The sequence below is a fragment of the Marmota marmota genome, unplaced genomic scaffold, assembly GCF_001458135.2.
Source record: "Marmota marmota marmota unplaced genomic scaffold, marMar, whole genome shotgun sequence".
NCBI classification, from domain to species: domain Eukaryota; kingdom Metazoa; phylum Chordata; class Mammalia; order Rodentia; family Sciuridae; genus Marmota; species Marmota marmota.
In genome coordinates this window covers 33,217,365-33,239,064 of record NW_026000108.1, presented here as the reverse complement: position 1 = coordinate 33,239,064, position 21,700 = coordinate 33,217,365, and the positions used below count along the sequence as shown (strand labels likewise).

Genomic DNA, 21,700 nt, shown 5'->3' with positions numbered 1-21,700 from the left:
ATGGGATAAGTGGAGGAACTTTGGATAGGGCACAGGGGAAGGGGGAGGAGGTAAAGGGATAGGAAAGATGGTGGAATGAGACAGACATCATTACCCTAGGTACCTGTATGATTGCACAAATGGTGTGACTCTACTTCATGCACAATGAGAGAAGTGAAAATTTTTTCATTTGTGCACAGTGAATCAAAGAACTTTCTACTCTTATGTGTAACTGATCAGAACTAATAAATAAATAATTTTTTAAAAGGCTGCTATTCTTTGAATTGATAGTATCAATATTTTTGAGATTACAGGGAAACAACTTTTATTTGCAGCATCTGTGTAGCTTTAAGATATGTTGATTTTCCAAAACTTCATAATTTCCACAACCATTTTTCTCCTTTTATAACTTTTATTGTGGAAAAATTTAAGCATAAGCAAAGATAGAAAATATGTCCATCGTTTGCTCCCATGGTATGCACCCAAGACCAACTTCAATCCCTCTGTGCCCTGTCCCCCACTACTATTTTGAAGCAAATCCTAGATGTTATTTTGGTTTTCTTAACTGTTTTATATATATAGTTGCACATTATTCTTGTGATTTTTTTAAGGTGAGGATGAGTCTCCAGATGATCACCTCTGTGCTTCATCATTTCACTGTGGTTTTTAGCATTATCACAGTATCAGCAGATAGTACTATTTTTCTATTCATTTGTTTTCTCACTTTAGCCTATAATTATGTTTGGAGTGAGTGGTATTTATTCTGCTGAAAATGTAGACTCACTAAAACATTCTGCCAGGTGTGACTGTATAATAATGAGATCTAACACATCTAAATTAGCATTAGTCTTCAAAGTAGTCCCCTTGGCAGGTAATTTATTTATTCCAGGGATACAGCCTTTCACAGAATGCTTTTTTTGGAAATCCTCTTTTGTAATTGCCTTCAGAAATACTTTGAGTCACACCGAAAACTGGGACCCATTACTTTGGTCAAAACCAATGTCTAACAAAAATACTATTGAATTGAATCACCTATACATGTTCTTGGACTTGACTCCGACTCTGAATAACAAATTCATTGCTAAAAATTAAATCTCCCAACCAGGAATTTTGGTTTGGAAGCAGTAGTGACATTGAAAAGCATGGAATGCCGACCCTCTCAAGGATAGAGACCCAAACAGCAGAAGCAAGGGTAGGAGGTTGGGGTTTCTGCAGGTTAGGGAAAGGGGTACAGCCCCCAGGTCTTAGAGGGTGCTGACTGGAGCTTGGCTGTAGTTTGCCATGCTCATGGTCTTAGAGACTTTGCCACCTGCCTGACAATGAGCTCCACTGAGCACCATCAGGTCTCTACACTAATCAGGGACCAACCCCCCTGGAATGGGTTGTGAGCTCATCCAGAAAACATCCTGCTCTGCCCCCTGCAGGTGGACATGACTACCCCGCACATTCTGTCCTAAATGCATTATGAAGCATGCCCTGAAGCATGTGTCAGTGGCTTGTGTTCACTTGGCCTCCAGAATAGAAGGGACTCCAAGACAGGATGTCATCAGCAAATTTCATTGCTGTTGACACCTAAGAGAGAAAAAACACATGTGCTTTTACTCTGGGATTAAAATTAGGTTAATTCAAAAGAAATCATAAACGTTAGAAGATGAAGTATCACCAAGCTGGGTTTCTGCCTCCTTGTGATAACTATCATAAGGTAATCGTGCACCTTCAGATGTTAGCATGTTAGTGTAACCACCTGCAGGGGGCAGAGCAGGATGTTTTCGGGACAGTGCCCAGTCCAGATCTGGTGGGATGTCATAAATGGCGGTCTTCATGCAGAGGTTTATGTGTGGCTCAGCCTAAGCGCATTGCCTGGGCTTGCATTAGTCTCATTGCCTGGTGTTGGAAATCTCTCTGCCCAGTAGTGCCCATTGGTTTCTTTTGTGTGGAGCAACTAAAGGAGAAATTCAAGAAATCTCTCTTAAAATCCTGTAGAGCTTTGTGCTTTTGTCCACAGTTCAGCCCTTCCCATGGTGTATACCTTGGCATCAGTGGCCCTGAAACAGGACCGTGGACAAAGTTGTTGACTCTGGGTCTCATGATAAATTTGGAGATGTGCCTTCCAGGCTGGCTTGGGGCACAGCACACTCCAGTCCCAGTGCACACCTGACCACTGCAGGGCCCACCTCAGCAGTAGTCCTGCAGGTGGCTGGATGTAAAAGCAGATGCACATACACGTGTTGATGTGGCTTGGCTGCTGACAACCAGCTGTCTCTTCACTCCTGTACTTAATTACATTAAAACCAGAAAAATGATTTTTAGCACCTTTGTCTCTCTTAGATTGTATGTATGTCCGTATTTTGCAGTGTTTCCCAGTGAGAAAATGGCCTTCAATGGCTCCTTACTCTCTGTCCATATTATAATTAAACACATTTATGACAAGTTAAAGGAGCAAATGAAAACTCAGGACTTGCATTTTGTCAGCCTAAACCTTGGCTAGAGAATTCTAGTTTTTTAAAATATGAAGGTATTCAGGCTGTGTTGAAAGTTGTATATTTTTGCCTGGACAATGCGGAGTATGGCCATCATATCCTAAAGAGAGAAGTTTCCTATATGTACATTTTGTCTGGTTAATTGCAATTCTCTTGACTCGGGACATTTGGAATGTTAAAGAATTTGAAGTTTGTCACTGTTTGCTTTTGGAGTGTGCAAACACGTGCTCGGCCAGCAGGACCCATTCTCGAGGTATATCTGGGCTGCCGTGCCTGCTCCCTGCTCACATGCAAGTGCTGAATTTCATTTGAAAAACAAACAGTTATATTCCATGCATGTGTGATTATGTCATATTGAGCCCCAATATTATGTATGATTATAATGCACTAATGAAAACCAAAAAATATCCAAACAACCACGAAAATCCCAGTTCTTCACAGTCACACTGCCTGTCCTTGTATTGCTGTGTATGGTGTGTATCGACATTGAGTGTATGTGGTGAGCACATCAATATTTCAGGTGGCTTACATGAATTTTGTTCTTGTTTTTTTCCTTTTAATTTGATTTTTAAGTTCATAACACATTAATGTGTTGCAAATTCAAAAGGTAAATAAAGGAAAATTCCTCCCTTTTCCTGTCCTCCATGTCCACTTCTAAAGATAAGCAGTATGATTAATTTCAAGTATATCCCTCCAGACCTGTCCTGTGAATATATATTATTTATTCACTTTTTAAATTTTTTTCTCATGCTTTTACAAAAAGCAAAGCATATTGTACACAGTTTTGTACCAGCTTCTCATTTGACAGTGTATCATTGAGTTGTGTTACCAGTTTACATTTTTACCAATGATAGGCTTCACGGCTTTTTCACAATTGCAACGGCACAGTTGTCAAACTTTATTTTTTGCCATGTTGATAAACTTAAATTTCACTTCTCTCATGATGAGGTGAGATGGAATAGAGGCTTATAGCTGCTTATATTTTCTGCTTTGTGAGCTGTGTTTGTTGTCTTGCTCCTTGTTCTACTGCAATATTGATTTTTTTAAATGAATGGAGTTATTACTTCATGGAAATTTCCCCTTATTGTGTAAGTTGAAAGGGTTTTTTGCCCCCAGTTTGTTATTTGGCTTTTGACTTTGCTTGCATTAGTTTTTGCTCTGTGAAAATATTTGCTGTTAAACAGTTGTGTTTATCCGCTTGTTTTCTGAACTGTGTATGAAACCTAAGCCTTTCCCACTCCTGAGTTTTTTTTTTTTCTCCATGTCTTTAGTGCTTATATTAAATCATTGGTCCATCCAGGGTTTATTTTGATTTTAAGATGAAAAGTACAGCTCCAATCTTTTGTTTCTTTATTTTTCCTTTTATCTTTTGGGTTTCATGTTGATATGAATTTTAAATTTTAAAACTTTCAGAGTCTGCACTATCACATATGAAGATGAGTATTACCAGTTAGGCCATCTACATTTTTGTATGAACTGGAAATAATTATTTTCAACATATTGAGCTTTTAAATCAGGCTGCAAGAAGTTTCAGATTACATGGCATTGTAGATTACATGCTCAATGTTCTCCTTTTTCTACTCTGTCACTGAGCTACATCCCTAGCTCTTTTTTTTTTTTTTTTTTTAAGACCGGATCTGACTAAGTTGCCCAGGCTGACCTTGAGCTTGAGATCATCCTGCCTCAGTGTCCCGATAGCTCGGATCAGATATATGTGCCAGTGCACCTGGCTGTTATTTTTACTTTTAATGTAGTTCTTATTTTTAAATGACAAGAGCTTCCTAATTTTATTATTTACTTTGTACTAAAAGTGAGCATTTGGTAATATTTCTGAGCACATTGATGAGTATGTGCCAGAGTCTTCCAAACCAGGCTATCTGATCAGAGGCTGATGTCTGTGGGTCTTGAGAAGGAAGCGCTTTCTGGGAGAGGAGATCTTAGTTAATATCACCCGTGTTGGAGGACTTCCTTGGGGAGCAGACAATGTGAGTAAATATTTCCATAGCATATCTAGAGTTACTCAGCGATAAATTCATTTGAAAGTCATATCAATTATGGCAACTGGGACTTATAAAATGAAAGAATTATTGGTGAGATTAATAAGACATAGTTTCAGATTTATAAAGATTTTTAGTCTGGAATTATTTGGAAAGAAAATAGATTTCCTCATGTATGATGTGACTATGAATATTATTTGACTTTCCAATTTCTCTGACAAATAAAGTAGGAGAATATAACTATGAACCATTAACAAATACATATGGTAAAACTTTATAAAGCCTTAAGTAGTAAACTGTTTTTAGTAAGTGATAATATTTGTAGGAGAAACATACTAGTTTTTCTGTCTACCAATTGATAAGTCATTTAAAAATTCTTAGCTTTTTTCCTCTACCTCCATCTGTAAAACTAAAGCAGTAGAAACAATAATAGTTGTAATTGTTCATTTTGCTTCCTAGGGATATTTTGAGAATCCTAAACTAATATGTTAACAAAGATATTGTAATTTTGAGAACTTTCTTAATAGGCATGTAAATAAAGATGGGTCTTTTTATAAACATTCTAACTTCCTTGGTTATTGGAAGAAATGTATTTCATTGGAGATACTGAGTATGTTCTATTTAAAATTCTTTTTTTTTACAGTGATTTCTCCTTTTTAATTTTTTGGCTTTAAAATGTGAATGTCATGATATTTGACACACTAGCATCAATAAAACTCTTTGTAGTCTATAAAAATTGTTATTAAAGTCTTTCTAGATTGTAATTACTTACTACCAGAGACATTTCTTTTTCTTAGTAATTTCTGAAATTTTCTCCTGTGCTCAAAAGCTCAGATGTATATATTTCACTATACATTTCAAATTATACTTTTTTTTAAACATTGCCATTTAAATGTTTCTTGTTTTTCATTTGAATCTCTTATATGGCATGGCCATGAGAAAGGTAACACTGACTCTGTTTATTTGGTATGAAGTACATAATACATATGCTGATCTAAAGATAGCCACAACACAAAAAATTCTAAACACTTTTATGATTTGTCTTCCTCACATGTATGGAATAAGTGTGATATGCCCATAAATATTTGTTCAGATATTTGTTAATGAAAGATGTTGATGTAATCAGTTAATAGTTTATTGTTCATGTTTTAATCCTGCAGTGTTTGTCACTAAAAATAAAGATTTCTCATACAGGTGAAATAAAATAATTATACTTTATAGAAACTTCATTAATAATCAGGATTCTAGAAAAAGGAATATATTGTGGAAACAGAAGAAATTCTCTTCTGGGTATTATAGCAGTTTTCTTTCTTATGTTTTTAAACTAATTTTTAAATTTCATGTGGCTACAATATAATTTGATTCCAAGAAAATGAACTATGAAGCATTATTTTTTTCGTTACACTGCAAATGTCTGTCACATTTTAGAGTGCTTGTGTAGGTTTTATGACATAATCTTGAAATCTGTGATGTCTTATTTAGAAACTCAGGCCAAATTACACTTAATTAAGTTAAGGGTTTGTTGGAATAGCAGTTTACTTAAAAAATGAGGTCCAACTAGATCAGTGGATTGATGGAAATCAACCAGGTTTGCTTTATATTTCCCCCTCTTCAGGCAGAGCTCTCAGCTGGGAGATGAAAAAACATTTAATGATTCATCATTGCTGGAAAATCTCCAAAATAATCATGTAAGCAACATGAAACAATTATCTTTTTTCGTTAATGCATGAAAAATAATAAGTGTTCCTCAACTGTCTTGTGTCTATATTTTTTTGAACTTTCATAATCATTTTAAATAATTGCCAAAAATCTCATATTGCAAAATTCTTTTTACATGGCTAATGTGAATTCTGGGTAATTGGAAATTTAATTTTAATATTATCATTTGTCAGTATTCTTTTTTTTTTTTGAAAGTGTTTAATTTTAAATAATTATAGAACCTCGAGTGGAATAACTCACTAATATTAACAATTTCAAAATGTCTATAGAGGAATTACTCAATATCATAAACTAGTGTCAAATCTACACTAGGAACTCCAGAGCCTGCCTGGACCCAGTGTGAACATCCTGCTTAAGAAGTTATTGACGGGGCTGGGGCTTGGGCTTAGTGGTAGTGCTCTTGCCTAGCACATGTGAGGCACTAGGTTTGATCCTCAGGACCCATAAAATAATATTTTTATTTTTTTAAACATGTTTTTAAAGTTATTGCTGCTTATTCAGATTCCACCAGATTAGCCTGTAGATATTCCTGGAATTTAAACTTGTCCTCACTGGCTCAGGCTCAATCATGAGACAGTTGAAACATTTGGGTGTCTAGCACTGGAGGGCTCACATCTGCCCCTGAGTAGAGCCCCGAGCAGTGTGTTCATAGGGGTATTTTTGTATCATTTTTTCTTAAGCAGGCCTTCAACAACATATTATTCTCAGGATCCACCAAGCCTGGACCTAGACCACCTCTTCCCTCTTGTGTTCTCAGTAAATTGTGTTGTCACCTGTCTTGTCATTCTGAAACTGAAGGTTTGCCTTGGCTACCTCCTTCTCTCTCCACGTCCAGATCTCCTGAGTCCTGAAGCCCTCATCAGGACTAACACCTAGGGTGTGTCCCAGATGTCTGCTTCAGTCCTCTCACAGTCTCACCACCCATCCAGGCACCAGCATCCCCTCAGTGGGTCACAGCTGTGACCCCCAACCTGTCTCCTTGTTGGCATGTTCACTCCTCATTGTTGTTGCACATGACAAGCTAACAGGATTATCTAGCCCCTCTCTGAGTCACCACCTCCCTTTGAGCTCCTTTTCCTTCCTCTCTACTCGGACCATAGGGGCCTTCTTTTATTTTCTGAAACACTTCATCCTTGCCTTCTTCAGGAACTTTTCAGTTATATGCCATTCCTATTCGATGGAAGTCACTTGACTCAGTTCTTGGTGAGACGAAAACCTCACCTGCTTAGACATCTCCTTGTCTTAATGACTGACTCTCCCAAGTCACCATTCATGGTATTTGCTCTTTAGATCCTTAGCACACTACCAATGAATAGTACTTGTGTATTACATTCTGTCTCCCCACAGGACTAAGCTTCACATGGCTGGGACCATGCCTGCTTGATCCACTTTTTCAGATTGAACAGTTTTTTTCAAATAATGTTCTCATTTATCATTTCGCTTTTTTTTTTAATTTTTTGTTTATTTTTTTCCCCAAGAGCATAGAGCTTTGTTTTTCCTTTATTAATCTGAATGACGTTTCTCTTCATTAGAGGCCAGGAAGATGTTTAATTTTAGATCCTGTCTTCTTGTTTTCTCCTATACACTATCAGCTCCTTGAAGAAAATAATCCATTTTCAGTCTTCCTCAAGCCATTAAAAGTCCACTCTACTGGGGAGTTGGGTTTTTTTGTTTTTTTTGTTTTTTTTAAACTTAGTAAACTATCAGTAAGGTTAAGGTTACCATTTTTGGAGAGGGGGCAAAGCTTTATGAAATCCCCCATCATCATCATTCCAACCCAAAGTAGGATTAGATGCCTGAAATTTAAAACTGGTCAGGAATTACAGCCAGGTAAGTGAATATTTTAGAATTTCTATCCTCCTAGTACAAATTCATCCTTTTTTAATTTTTTTACTATATTATTTCTATTTGACCACACAAAGTTGTCTTGTATAAATGTTTAGAAAGTGAATGAGGAAGTACAAGAATGAATAAATTGAGTTAAAAACATGTTTTCTTCATAATAGATATTGGCTATAAATCCACAGCCCTGATTATTAATAGATTAATATGAAATAATATTTCTGTCATTAGTGTCAAAATGTTAAGTGAAAATAAATGATGTATTTCTCTCTTGCAGCCAACGGCCCCAATCATATGTGAGTTTCTTACAATGATGGCTGTCTGCCACACAGCGGTGCCAGAGCGGGAAGGTGACAAGATCATTTATCAAGCGGCATCTCCAGGTACAAGTGAAGTGGTCATGAACATTTTTTCCTGTGGAAAATTGTTCTGAAATTTGGGATTATCTAAATAAAATCAATTTTGTCTGAAAAAGTAAGATTACCAAATTGTGCTTTTTAGATAAAAATTTTCATTTACTAATTAGAAAAACCTTGGCTGTCAGGATTCATTGTGTGTGTGTGTGTGTGTGTGTGTGTGTGTTGAAACATACATCTTTGTATATGTAATATGTTGGTGTATAACATGCATTACATAGGAATTTGAATAACAAAATAAGTAAATACAAGTACTTTTCTATAAACATGTATTTTCCCTTTATAAATATTAATCAGATTGTTTTGTACATAGGCAGTCATAAAAAGGAAGATCTGTTTGCCTAAAATAGTGATGCACATGGCTTTAGAACACAAATGTTGCTGTTTTCTTTTGAAAATGATAGTCAGGAGGCTTGCTTTGTATTTACTTGGGTGAAGAAACTTTTATTCATGTAAAAGGATCCTATAAAATATTTATTAGCACAATTACTAATATTATTTTGGCTTAATTTTAGACCGCCTTTCAATTTAAAATTGGGTGCCTAGTCAATTTGATAATTGTAAAAGTTTTAGAAAAACAATGAACACCCTTTGGAGAACTCTTGTGTTTAAAACTTTATTCTAAATAAACATCTATGCTGTGTAGAGTGAACAAGATTCCTAAAAAGAATAAGAAGATACCACATCTTACGTGGTTAGAATAGAACCTAGATGAATATTTTCTCATCCTACACCCTCCCCCAGCAATGCAAGGGTTTACAACACAGAGATGAAAGTAGTTAATATATAATAAAGCATTCATTAATTTTACACTATTTAAATTGAATCCTCAATTAGTAGCATTAGTTTTTCTACATTCAACTCTTTAGAAGGAAGATACTAAATATTTTGTGTGTTTGCACGCTAGGGTTTAACTCAAGGATGCTGGACCACAGAGCCACATTCCCAGCCCTATTTTGTATTTTATTTAGAGACAGGGTCTCACTGAGTTAACTTAGAGCCTCGCCATTGCTGAGGCTGGCTTTGAACTCAGGATCCCCCTGTCTCAGCCTCCCAAGCCGCTGGGATTACAGGCGGGTGCCACCACACCCAGCAATAAAAATTTTTAAAAGACAGTTTTGTGCCATTCATTTGGAGAAGAGTGTTCTGGAGAATATGCTGGTCTAAGGGATACAGTTTTCATTTTTAGGTGTGGGACTAACAATGAGATTTACTATTCAGAAACCTGATGCTGGGGTATATGTCTCAGATACTTTCCATCATTCTCCTCCTTTGGCATTATCATGGAACTTAAAAAGAAATGGATTGCAACAATAGGGACCAACGTGAAAAGAATTTTAACTGAAAAAAATTGCATTATATGAATGCTTTTCTGTTGTGTTTCGGGTAACTTTTTCTATCACTTATTTGCTTTTACCTGTTCTGAAACAGATGAGGGAGCTCTGGTCAGAGCAGCCAAGCAATTGAATTTTGTTTTCACTGGAAGAACACCTGACTCAGTCATTATCGATTCAGTAAGTTATTTATGTTTTAAGTTTCTTTTTAACCAAACTAATGCATATGCATAGCTTCAATTATAAGGTAATAAAGTCATAATAAAATGGAAGTTTCCCACACCAAAAGGGAACACTTTCTGTTCTTTCATCTATTTGTTTAAGCATTTGTATATCCAGTACTTTCAAAAAGCATTATTGATAATATGTTTCATAATAGGTATAATTCTTCAACATTAGACACATCTACTGATTTTCTGTTCTGTTAGGAGGATTTCTCTTTTCCTCCATTTTGCCTATCCTTCCCTGTATTTCTAATATTGTTATAATTAATAAATATTCAGGACTAATTTTTTAATGGGCAGATATGTTACAAAAGATAATGCATGTCTGGCCAGTAAGCACATGAGAAAATACTGCTAGCCATCCAAAAAATGCAAAACTACAGTGTTAGGCCACTGCACTCCTACCAAGAAGGCGAAAATTAAAAATATCCATAGCACCAATGGTGAATGAGAGTGCAGAGCAAGTGGAACAGTCATGAACTGCTGGGTGATAAAATCCATTGTGAAAACCATTTAAGAGTTTCCTAAAAAAAAAAAAAGATCAGTTTTTTAAATGGGCACCTGACCCAGAACACGTACTCAGTTACCCAGGGGAAATGCAAGTTGACATCCTCAAAATGACTTGGAAAGGAATCTTCATTGCTTTACTCATAGTAGCTAAAAGCTGAAAGAAACCAAATGCTCATCAGTAGGAGAATGGATAAACCAACTGTGATATATTCCTACACTGGTAATATCTAAACAATAAAAAGGAATGTTATCAATTCATCAACAGCATGGCTAAATCTGAAAAACATTATGCTGAGCAAAAAAAGAAGAAGAAGAAAAGCCAGACACAAAGGAGTGCATCCTTTTTAATTTCATTTATATGCAGCTGGAGATCAGGCAGAAGTGATTAATGGTGATAGAATTCGGAACAGTGGTTGCTACAGGCAGAGAGAAGATTGACTGGGAACAGGCTCAAGGGAATTTATGGGTTGGTGGAAATGTTCCGAGTCTTGATCACAGTGGTGTTTACAGAGTATAACTTTGTCAAACTATGTAATTTTTTTTTAACTGTACTTTGAAGATATATGCATTTTATTGAATATAAATTGTATCACATTTTACCAATAGTCATAGCTGAATATTATTGTATTCAATATTTTCTTTTACTTTTGTGTTTCCTTACACAAAATTATTTCCCAAGAATAATTTTTCCCTTATTACCTAAAGAGTAGTGGGGATTGAACCCATAGGTGCTCTACCACTGAGCCACATCCCCAATCCATTTTACGTTTTATTTTGAGATAGGGTCTTCCTATGTTGCTTAGGGCCTCACTAAGTTGCTGAGGCTGGCCTCAACCTTGCTCTCCTCCTGCCTCAGCCACTTGAGTTGCTGGAATTACAGATGTGTTCCACAATACCTGATACCTTCTTTTTTTCATAATTTTCTTAATTGCTTCATTTTATTTCTATTACTAATTTACTTAATTTTCTTTTTTTCTTAATTACTTCATTTCTTTCTACTACTCATTGTTCTTTACACCTTCTACTATACTTTTGCAATACAATCCCACCAGATAATCTGTCTATTGGCAACTCTTGCCTCCTATTTTGGCTGGTGTTGTTCAAAGGCCTTCTTCTGTGGCACGTGGAATTCCTTTTGATTTTCTCCTGTTTTTGACTCCTTCCATTAACCTGAAAATAAGTTCATATTTCAGGAAAAGAAATTATGTAGTCATTTTTATGACAAACTTTGTGACCGGTGATTATTTCTAAGAAACTTAAGATATTTCCAACTCTGTGTAATCATATATCCCTTATTTTTATAGCTGGGGCAGGAAGAAAGATATGAATTGCTCAATGTGCTGGAGTTCACCAGGTAAAACTTCTCCTCTGTGTTTTTTCTGGATAAAATAAATTGCTATTCATTTTTCCTTTTTCCTTTTTGAATAACTAGAATGTATCCTTTTTAATTTAAATTTGTTTAAGCAAAATATTAACTCAAAATCTTTAGTACATTTTTAATTATCTGTAGGTAAATACTAAACTGCTTTCTTCAGAATATTGCAATAGTAGTGATTAAAAAATTGTTTGAAACATAACTAATTCACCAGTCTAGGGCCTAGGACCAGGAGACTGATAGCTAGTGTGTGAGTCAGTTTTTCATTCCTATAACAAATACCAGAGATTATCAACTTATAAAGAGAAAAGGTTTATGTCAGCTCACAGTTCTCAAGTTTTCAATGTGCAATTCTATAGCCCTGTTGCTTTAAGCCTATGTTGAGGCAGCACACCATGGTGGGAGGGTATGGTAGACCAAAACTGCTCACCCCATGGCCAGGGTGTAAAAGAGGAGGTGAAGACAGGGACGGGATTACACACCCTCAGTAAGCTAAAGAGCTTGCATTAAGCCTCACCCTATGAAGTCTGCACCACCTACCGGCAGCACCTCACTGGGTACTGAGGCTCCAACACATGGGCCCTTGGGGGACCTTCAAGATCCAATCTATGGCAGTTAGTGATCTGGAAACATAGGAAGAGTCACCAAGATTTCTGTGGAGTAATTGGAGTCAGGAAGCCATCATCCTAATTGTGAGCTCATTATATCTAATTGTCCTTGGGATTTCAAAAACCATATGTATATCTCTGTGAGGTGTAAGCCACATACCATTTAGTTAGAAAAGAACAAAAAGCAAAGGGATTGTTCTACTGATTTTATTTCTTAAGTTCAAATAATAGAGTCGTTTAGTTTTAGTAAGGCCTTTCTGTACAAGTTTCCCAACCACCCTACATTCCTGGGACCAGGTAGTCCTTAGCTACAGGATCTTTAAAAAGATTGCATAGCCACCTGCAGGATACTTCAAAACATCAAACCCATGAGGTAGTAGAGCTGTCATGGCTCAAAGGAAAATAAATAAGAAGTTGGATAATTAACTAGAGTATTTCCAAAATGCATCCCTCGTCTTTTTCTTTTTATGTTAAAGTGACTGTTTTCCTAACCCTACTATTATAAGTAGTATGTTAATTGGCTCTTAGATACGTCTTTTAAACACACACTTAGAAAGTACTGTGCTAGATGCCATAAAGCAAGCTTAGGGATTTCAGGTCTTTGAGAATACTACAATGAGGGCAGACTTAAGAACGGAAGTGAGAAAAGTGAATATGATGCCGTTAGTCTTGTGAAAACTGGTGGTAGTGTAGACCAGGAGGATGGTGGTGAAATAAAAGGGAAGTTGATGGCACCCATATGCCTTATTAAAGGAAGGTCAGTAGGACTTTGCCATGGGTCGGATATGGAAGGCAGAGAGGGAGAGGTCAGGGCTTCTGGCATGAGCAGTGAATAGAAGTTCTGTTTACATGGATGATAGAAACAGAAGAGAAATCGATGTGGACATTAAGATGTCTGGAATGAAACATCTTAATGTTTAGGTTTTAGATGCCCGTGAGACATACTAACGGACGTGTCAGGTCAGCAGTTGGATGTAAGTGCCTAAAACCTATGAGAGAAAGCCTATGGCTGAAAGACCATATGGCAGTCATTGGTGAAGAAGTGATATTTAAAGCCATGAAAGTGAATGGGATCGCCTAGAGAGCACACATAAGAGCCCAAGAAAAAATGGAAGGCTGATGACTGAGCCATGAGTAATTCTAACTATGAAGGGTTAGGAAAAGACGAATCAACAAAGGAGAATGCTTTGTTGTTAAAGTCAGGGAGGACAAAGAGGATAATAGGACAAGGCCAAGAGAAGAGCAGTTCAAGCTCACACGGACATCTCTGTCAGAGACTGCTTCAAGCTTAGGTGAGGGGAAGGTCAAAGTGTTCATCAAATGTGACCATCCATTGGTGTGGTGAGGAGGGAAGCAAAAAGTGAAAGACAGGAATGAAGGGGAGGCCAGTGGAGGCGGTTCAGAGGTGGTGACGGTTCAGAGGGGTTGACCTGTGAAGACCAGTGAAGAAAGAGTTGAAAGGGCGTGTGACTCAATGGAAGAGTGCTGGTTGGGGGGAGTTCTGTAGGGCGGCGGGTAGAGTTTAAATACTGACCAGCAGGGTCCAGCTTTGAAGAAGAGGCAGATTCACAGGAGTGAGATTCCTGCAAAAGTGGGGTGAAAGGTGGTTCGCACACACACACAGAAGAGGCCTCTGATAAGAGAAGAAATATTTCCTCCATCATATTGGGGAAATAATGGAGAAGATGGTGCACACCTAGACAGAAATGGAGGCTTTAATGACATAAAGAAAAGGGGTTTCTTGTCTGATGTTTCTATCAAAGTAAATTCCAAAAATTTAAAGAGTCTGGAGTGAGGAGGGAACATAAGACTTGGAGAATGGAGAAGATATACACTGTGGTCTTACAGAGGGTGAGAGAGCAAGCTTCCTTGAGAAATGTAGTAGATAGGTGTTCAGTGATGTGTGGGGCGGAGCATCCCATTGTATCCAGTATCATGTATTTACCTGTCGTCATCACTGGGTGAATCTCAACAATGTCCACTTACTCTGATATACCACAGAAGAGTGTCGGCGTTTACCCTTGGGGATTTTTCCAGGAGAAGAGAAGAGCAAGGAAGTTGATGCGTTTGACACCATTAAATCAAAACTGAATTAAGAAAGGCATGAATCAAGAAGGGCTAAGTTAGAATGCACAGCTGTCATTAAATGTCTTCCTAAATAAAGTACCATATTCACATTCCCTCCTTGTCTTAGGTTTCACTGTCCGTTGAACCAAAATTCTAGAAGTCAACATTTCATAAGTTTTACTAAATGACTTCAGTACAGTATACTGCTATAATCATTCTATTTTAATATTGCTGTTAGTCTCTTACCATGCCTAATTTATAAAGTAAGCTGTATCATAGGTTTGTATATCTAGGAACAATACTTGTGAATGTGTGTTTGCATTTGCTGTTGGGTATGATTATGTACTTAAAATTGATTATTTTTATTTTTTAACAAAAATTACCATACACAGTTGCTCTTTTAAGATACTAACATAAAATATTTTTTCAAATGTGAAAATATTGAACCAGGACTCTCCTCTACTCTGGTGGGTCCTAACTCTCACAGGTTTCTAGGGAACCATTTTGTAAAGTATTCCTCTAGGGCAGAAGATGGTACCCTGATGACTCAAAAAAACATAATGTAACTTTCAAAAGTCCCCAACTGTACATCAGGGGATAATTCATATATGTGGAAGGATTGGGCTCATAATTTGATCAAATTTATTTTTTCACTGTGAGTATTAAAATATGTGAGGCATGACAGACATATATGTGCAGATCCTCATTATGGAAATACCTCTTTCTTTCAGCGCTCGAAAAAGAATGTCAGTGATTGTTCGCACTCCATCCGGGAAGTTACGTCTTTACTGCAAAGGAGCTGTAAGTCTTTATTTTTGTCTTTTACAGTTTTGATTTATGCTGGTTTATAATGTACGTGTTAGGCATTCTGCTGTGGGAATGTAATGCAGATGTTTAGCATGAAGTTGCTGACATCCACTTTTGCTGGTATTTTATAGTAACAGGGTTCTGCCTCTTCTGGTCAAATGTGGAATTCCTTCTGGGTAAATTGGGTGCTTTAAAAAAGTTTAGCATAGGTTATTTTTATAATTTAATTTTTGCTACATAATATTTGAGTTTCATGGTACATAAACTATGTTAGCAGGCAACTAAATATGGAAAACAATATAATTTTTCAAAGAACATAGAAATAGTCTTTGTTCTTTGGATCATAGTTATTGGTATAATTTCTTCATGTGAAGATCACTGTTTGTCTTGCATTGTTTTAATTATAACAGAATTTCTAATAATTGATTAGCATTGACATATGGGCATGTTATATACTGTGTATTTCTTTTTTAAAAAATTTATTTATTTAATTCATTTTAGTTGTTGATGGACATTTATTTTTTTTATTTATATGTGGTGCTGAAAATTGAACCCAGTGACTCACACATTTGAGTCAAGCGCTCTACCACTGAGCCACAACCTCAGCCCCTATACTGTGTATTCTAACTGATTCTCCTAGTTGAAACATGTTTACACTCATGAAAAAATGAGAAATCTACTGACTGGGGCTTTTTTTTTTTTTTTTAAGGTCAGTCAATATTTTCTTTTTGAATTGCCCTTTCTAGATACCTAGTTTGTAAATTCCCCACCTTGGAACTTTTCAATTTTGAATAGACTCAACAACCTTGCTTTTTCCCATGGAAATTTGGAAACCAAACTTAAGAGGCCCAAGTCTTTTTATTTAAATTCCTGTTGAGAATGTTAGATGCCTTGGTTTTAAATCATTAAAATGCAATTTTGAATGCCTTGGTTTTGAAGCATCCTGGTGGAATGATTTTGCAATGTCTTGTGAATTTCGTTTTGGAATTCCTTTGGTTTTATTTTCCCACCGATTCAAAGACCTGACATTTATTCATTCTGAACGTCTTATCACCAGACTTCAAACTGGATTTTGGAGATGCAAAGGAAAAAAACCTAAAATGTGTCAGGAATTTAAGACTAGCCAGGGAAACACATATAAACAGAAGGTTAGGTTACAATACTAAGGTATCGTAAAGATCTTCCAACAGCCCCGTGGGAATATGCACAGTGATAAGGGAATAGGAGAGCCTGCAGACCTCCCACTTCAAACAACTGATAGATGTCTGGTTTAGGCACCCAGATCACATCCATCCTCCTGTGGCTTTGAACATTCTTCTACCTAAAAACTTTGGGAAGTTAAAACATTGAATAAAAAGTAAAAATATAGAGACTCTTTTTTTTAAATAATCTCAGAGAGAGTTTGCAAATGTTAACTCGTTTATTGCATTGTTTTTCTTCCCTCCCAAATCGGCTATGAAATGTGGTTCAGTGGTAAAAGGCATAAACATGGAAAGCATGCTTGGGAACTAGCGGTAGGTTGCCAGGGAAGAGCTGGATTTGAGGTAGAAAAGGTGATGTGAGTTAGGTTTTGTTTTTTTGTTTTCTTTCGTCTTTTACCATCCTTAAGAACTGTACCTTTTTCTTGATTATTCTCATGGCACCTCAGAGGATGATATAAGGCTACCAGTTGAGACCACTGACAACAGTCCATGCAAGAGTTGATATGGAATAACAAGACAGTTGCAGAAAAGACAGAGGAGGATGATTTAGAACTTAATAATTAATTGGTGATGAGGGAAGGGATTATCCAGGATTCTTAGGGGATTTCTGCTTGGCTTGCCAAGGGGACTGAATGATATCACTTCCTCAGATAGAGAGTTGGCCAGCTACATTTCGGCCACAAAGATTTCACAGGGGAAAGAATCTAAATTTCACAGGGGAAGAAATGCAGGGTACAGATACAGCCTAGAATTTAATGTATATAGTTGGAAACTGAAAGCAGGGGATGCAGTCTTGTATGAAGAAATGTTACCTGAAATGAAACAAGAGTATCAAATGAAAAGTAGAAGAACCAGGAAAGCAGATTGTGATTTGGAGGAGAATCTAAGGAGCTTGTGAATTCCTTGATAGAGTCAATAATCAACAGATAACAGCTATAGCAGAAGACCTGGGTAAACAGAGCTCATTATGCACTCCAGTCAGGATGGCATAGTATGCCATACTTTGATTTGCATTCTTTGTGCCAAAGTCATGGTGAAGACACATGGAGTTGATATAAGTATAAAGAGAAAATAAAGCTAAAACTACACAAGTAGACGTCTGTGTACTCCAAAGTAGAAATAGAATCAAAGTGGTTCATTGAATTGAAGGCTTAAGCTGGATGGGGTGGGAGTCCCAGCCCCTGGATTCAGAATGTAGAAGCAGTGCTTAGAGTTTGACTTCAATGAAACCATGGGGCAAGTGTCCTAGATTTGAAATCACATGAGAGCCAGCTTCCTGTCTGAAGTTAAGGACAATGGTGAGCTTCCCCAACATAAGAAGAGGCTGAGGAAATCTCATGCCAACCTCTGCAGAGGGTTTATAAAATGACCAGATTGGCATGCCTGCAAAGAGGGACAGAACAGGAGCAAAACTCAGGGACACGTGAAGAATTTTCATGCTAAAAGAGATAACGAGTTCCATAAAAAACTGGGTATTCACTCCAGATTGAATCATTTATATAGACCCATCTGCCAAGGAATGTTTTAAGCTCAACATAATGAAGAAATTCTAACTTTTTTTTTGAGTCAAAAAGAAACAAAGAGGGGTAATATAAACACACACACACACACACACACACACACACGCACACACACACACACACTTTTAAATGCATCTCAAGAAGGAAGACCTGTTCNGGGGGGGGGGGGTCAAATAATTTATTTTCCCTACTTCTTCTAGATCTTCTCAATAAAGATGTTTTGCTTTGTTAATTTTTAAATGGAAGAAAGAAACTATATAAAATATACTACATATATATGTACATATATATAATATTAACTAAAGAAAAAATACATTTACACAAATAAAAATTTATTTAAGAAATAAGGCATTCTATCCCAAATTTATTTACCAGAGAAAAAATTATAAACTTGACTTGTAAACTTAATGCTGTAGAGACCTTAAAGTGATTGAAAATTTCAAATTAGGTGTTCCTTAAATAAAGTTCTGTGCCATATATAAAAAAGACCACATCTGAAATTAGTTGCTTTTATAGCAGTTCACTACCACACCAGGCAAATTTCAGATAATTCTGAATGACACACACAAAAAAGTGTCTGCATATATTTAGATATGGGTGTATCTTACATCTTTGTCAAACATTCCAGGTCAAAGGGACCCAAGCTTCATGTAGCAGGGCAGTCTCACCTTACTTAACCTGACTGCAAGATCAGATTCCTAGTGGCAGTTGTTTAACTTACAGTGTCAAAATCAAACAGAACTATTAAAGACAAATCTCCAAAGAAATGAATGTTCATTTAGAAAGAGAACATAAAAATTAAATTGCAATTCAGGACACACATACACATAGCTCATAATGGTCGTGGGTCTATCCTGTGAACAAAAGGTGAAGGTTTTATTAAGATGGAGAAATCTACACAAATGATTTTGAAAGAAATTTCATTGGCACTTGCAATGGATTGCTGAAGCTGGCAAGCTCTGACTGGGGAGTGGCACGAGTTACTATGTAAAGCTAGCCTTAAAGTCATAACCAGCTGTTTCCTTGTCATTTGCTAAATAAAATTAGTCTTAAAGTCATGGCAGCCCATTTCTTTGGCTCAGTTTTAGGAGATAGTTCCTAGAACAGGTATCTGTGAGTGTCCCCCTCCCCCATGGCCCCTCCACTCCATTTTGCATAATTATTTTCATAATGGTAAGATTATCTAGATAATTTCAGTATTAATTGCGGCACATAAATAAGCAATTATGTTAAGACCTACTTGTTTTCCACCACTGCCATCTTATGCAGATGCCTACATTTTTCTGGTAGTCTTTTTTTTCTTGTGACAATATCATACATATCCTGTGAGGTTATACACAAGTGACATTTCAAAATGATTGAGGATTGCATCCAAAATTTTTTTCATTTAAATAATTTTTGAACACCTACCATGTGCAAGGCACTTTGGAGGCAGAGCAGTGTTTGAACTTCAGTATAAAAGACAAAACAAAACCAATTTTCTGAATGAAAATTCTCCCAAGCGGAGTTATTAATCATGAGTTCAACTTTTCTCAAAGCCCTGGATCTTCACACAGTGAATATAACTTGTCTATGTTGTGCCAATCCCATAGCTTCAGCTCACCATGACTCTCTACTTTTACCTTGCTAAGGGCAGCACAGATAACTACATGCAGTGAGGATTTTCCATAAACACAGACTAGACGATTCTGAGTCTCATCCAATGGAGTGTACTCGTTTTAGTGCCTATAAAGAACCTGATTTAGCTCCTAACAATGCACCCAGCACTTGATGTAACCCTCTTAATAAGGGAGTGTTAACTATGGCTGAAAAAATATCTGTAAATAATATTATATTTTTTTGCATGTGATTTTAAAACAAGGATACATTTAATGCAGAAGGCCAAATTCTGTCCTCTGCTTTTCTTAATATTACAAGGAAGTTAGAAGCTTAATTTCTCCTATTCAAGGCATCAGTTTCTTCCACTAGAATGTTTGGATATACTGCAGAATTCAGTCCTTCAGATCTTATTACTTATCACTTTTGTTTTTGTTATTGTGATTTTTTTGAAGATTTTTTTGTTTTAAAATTACCTATGTTCATTTCATTAAAAATTTCATTAGCTTCTGGAAAAAAAATAAAGATCATAAGTTAAACTTTTCCTTCTTCTTGAGAAGGGATTGTGAGGGGAAATTATCATTTCCTTTTGCTTTGCCCCCCTTCCCATTCCACCACTGAAAAATGGAAAGAAGTTCATAATTGGAGCTTGGAATATTCCATCTGCTCTGCGGTCACTAAGTTCTATTTCTCTCAAGGGTTCTAAATCATACTCCATTAGTTTGCTTCCAAATCTCAGCCCTGAGACTAGAGACCCCTATATGGGTAATATCACTAAGAAAGTAATTGCAGGTAAATGATTTATTTTTTCCTGGTCTAGTAAAACCATGAAGACTAAACACTAGAATTTTTTAAAACATTAAACCAAAGCCAAAGAATAACTAAAGGAACAATAGGCAGTTTGTAAATGAGCAAAAACTAGAGAAACGTAAGTGGTACATAAAGCTAAAGCTGAAAAGGACTTGAAAAACAATCCAGTAATTTTATTTTACAAGTTAAATCAACTGAGTCTTAAAGTGGCACAATTAGAAACTGCTGTTTAAGGCAGTTCCTGTTTTGTTCAAGGTTCTCTGCACTGTACCACCAGCCCTCTTGAGCAGATTCAGTAGGCCTGTGTTGCTTAAAGTTTATTCTCTGTGAACACTGATCCCATACAGGGCTCTAGCCCCTGGAAGGTTCTGTGAGCACGTAAGTTGGGACCTGTGCCATACAGTCATTGAGAGACCCACTGCTATTTTTTTTAATCTATATATAACAGCAGAATACATTACAATTCTTATTCCATATATAGAGCACAATTTTTCATATCTCCAGTTGTATATTCACAACTGGAGTATATTCACACCAATTCGCATCTTCATACCTGTACTTTGGATAATAATGATCATCACATTCCACCATCATTAATTACCCCATACCCCCTCCCTTTCCCTCTAACCCCTCTGCCCTATCTACAGTTCATCTATTCCTCCCATGCTCCTCCTCCCTATACCATTATGAATCACCCTCCTCATATCAAAGAAAACATTCGGCATTTGATTTGGGGGGATTAGCTAACTTCGCTTAGCATTATCTTCTCTAACTCCATCCATTTACCTGCAAATGCCATGATTTTATTCTCTTTTATTGCTGAGTAATCTTCCATTGTGTATATATGCCACACTTTTTTTATCCATTCATCTATTGAAGGGCATCTAGGTTGGTTCTACAGTTTTACTATTGTGAATTGTGCTGCTATAAACATTGATGTGGCTGTGTCCCTGTAGTATGCTATTTTTAAGTCCTTTGGGTATAGAACGAGAAGAAGGATAGCTGGGTCAAATGGTGGTTCCATTCCCAATTTTTCAAGAAATCTCCATATTGTTTTCCATATTGGCTGTACCAATTTGCAGTCGCACCAGCAGAGTATGAGTGTACTTTTTTCCCCGCATCCTCGCCAACATTTATTGTTGTTTGTCTTCATAATAGCTGCCATTATGACTGGAGTGAGATGAAATCTTAGAGTGGCTTTGATTTGCATTTCT

The 21,700-nt window shown here is 36.6% G+C and overlaps 1 protein-coding gene across 5 annotated transcripts in view; it reads left to right on the top strand.

The window, feature by feature from the left end:
- Nucleotides 1-21,700, top strand: part of Atp8a1 (ATPase phospholipid transporting 8A1) — a 229,096-nt gene that overhangs the window by 90,714 nt on the left and 116,682 nt on the right. For all 5 annotated transcript variants that reach the window (XM_048784412.1, XM_015482073.2, XM_048784413.1 and 2 more), the window contains 5 exons: nucleotides 6,072-6,144; nucleotides 8,295-8,400; nucleotides 9,865-9,947; nucleotides 11,806-11,855; nucleotides 15,283-15,352. In XM_048784412.1, coding sequence (XP_048640369.1) covers nucleotides 6,072-6,144; nucleotides 8,295-8,400; nucleotides 9,865-9,947; nucleotides 11,806-11,855; nucleotides 15,283-15,352 — 382 coding nt within the window. The remainder of the gene's footprint in view (nucleotides 1-6,071; nucleotides 6,145-8,294; nucleotides 8,401-9,864; nucleotides 9,948-11,805; nucleotides 11,856-15,282; nucleotides 15,353-21,700) is intronic.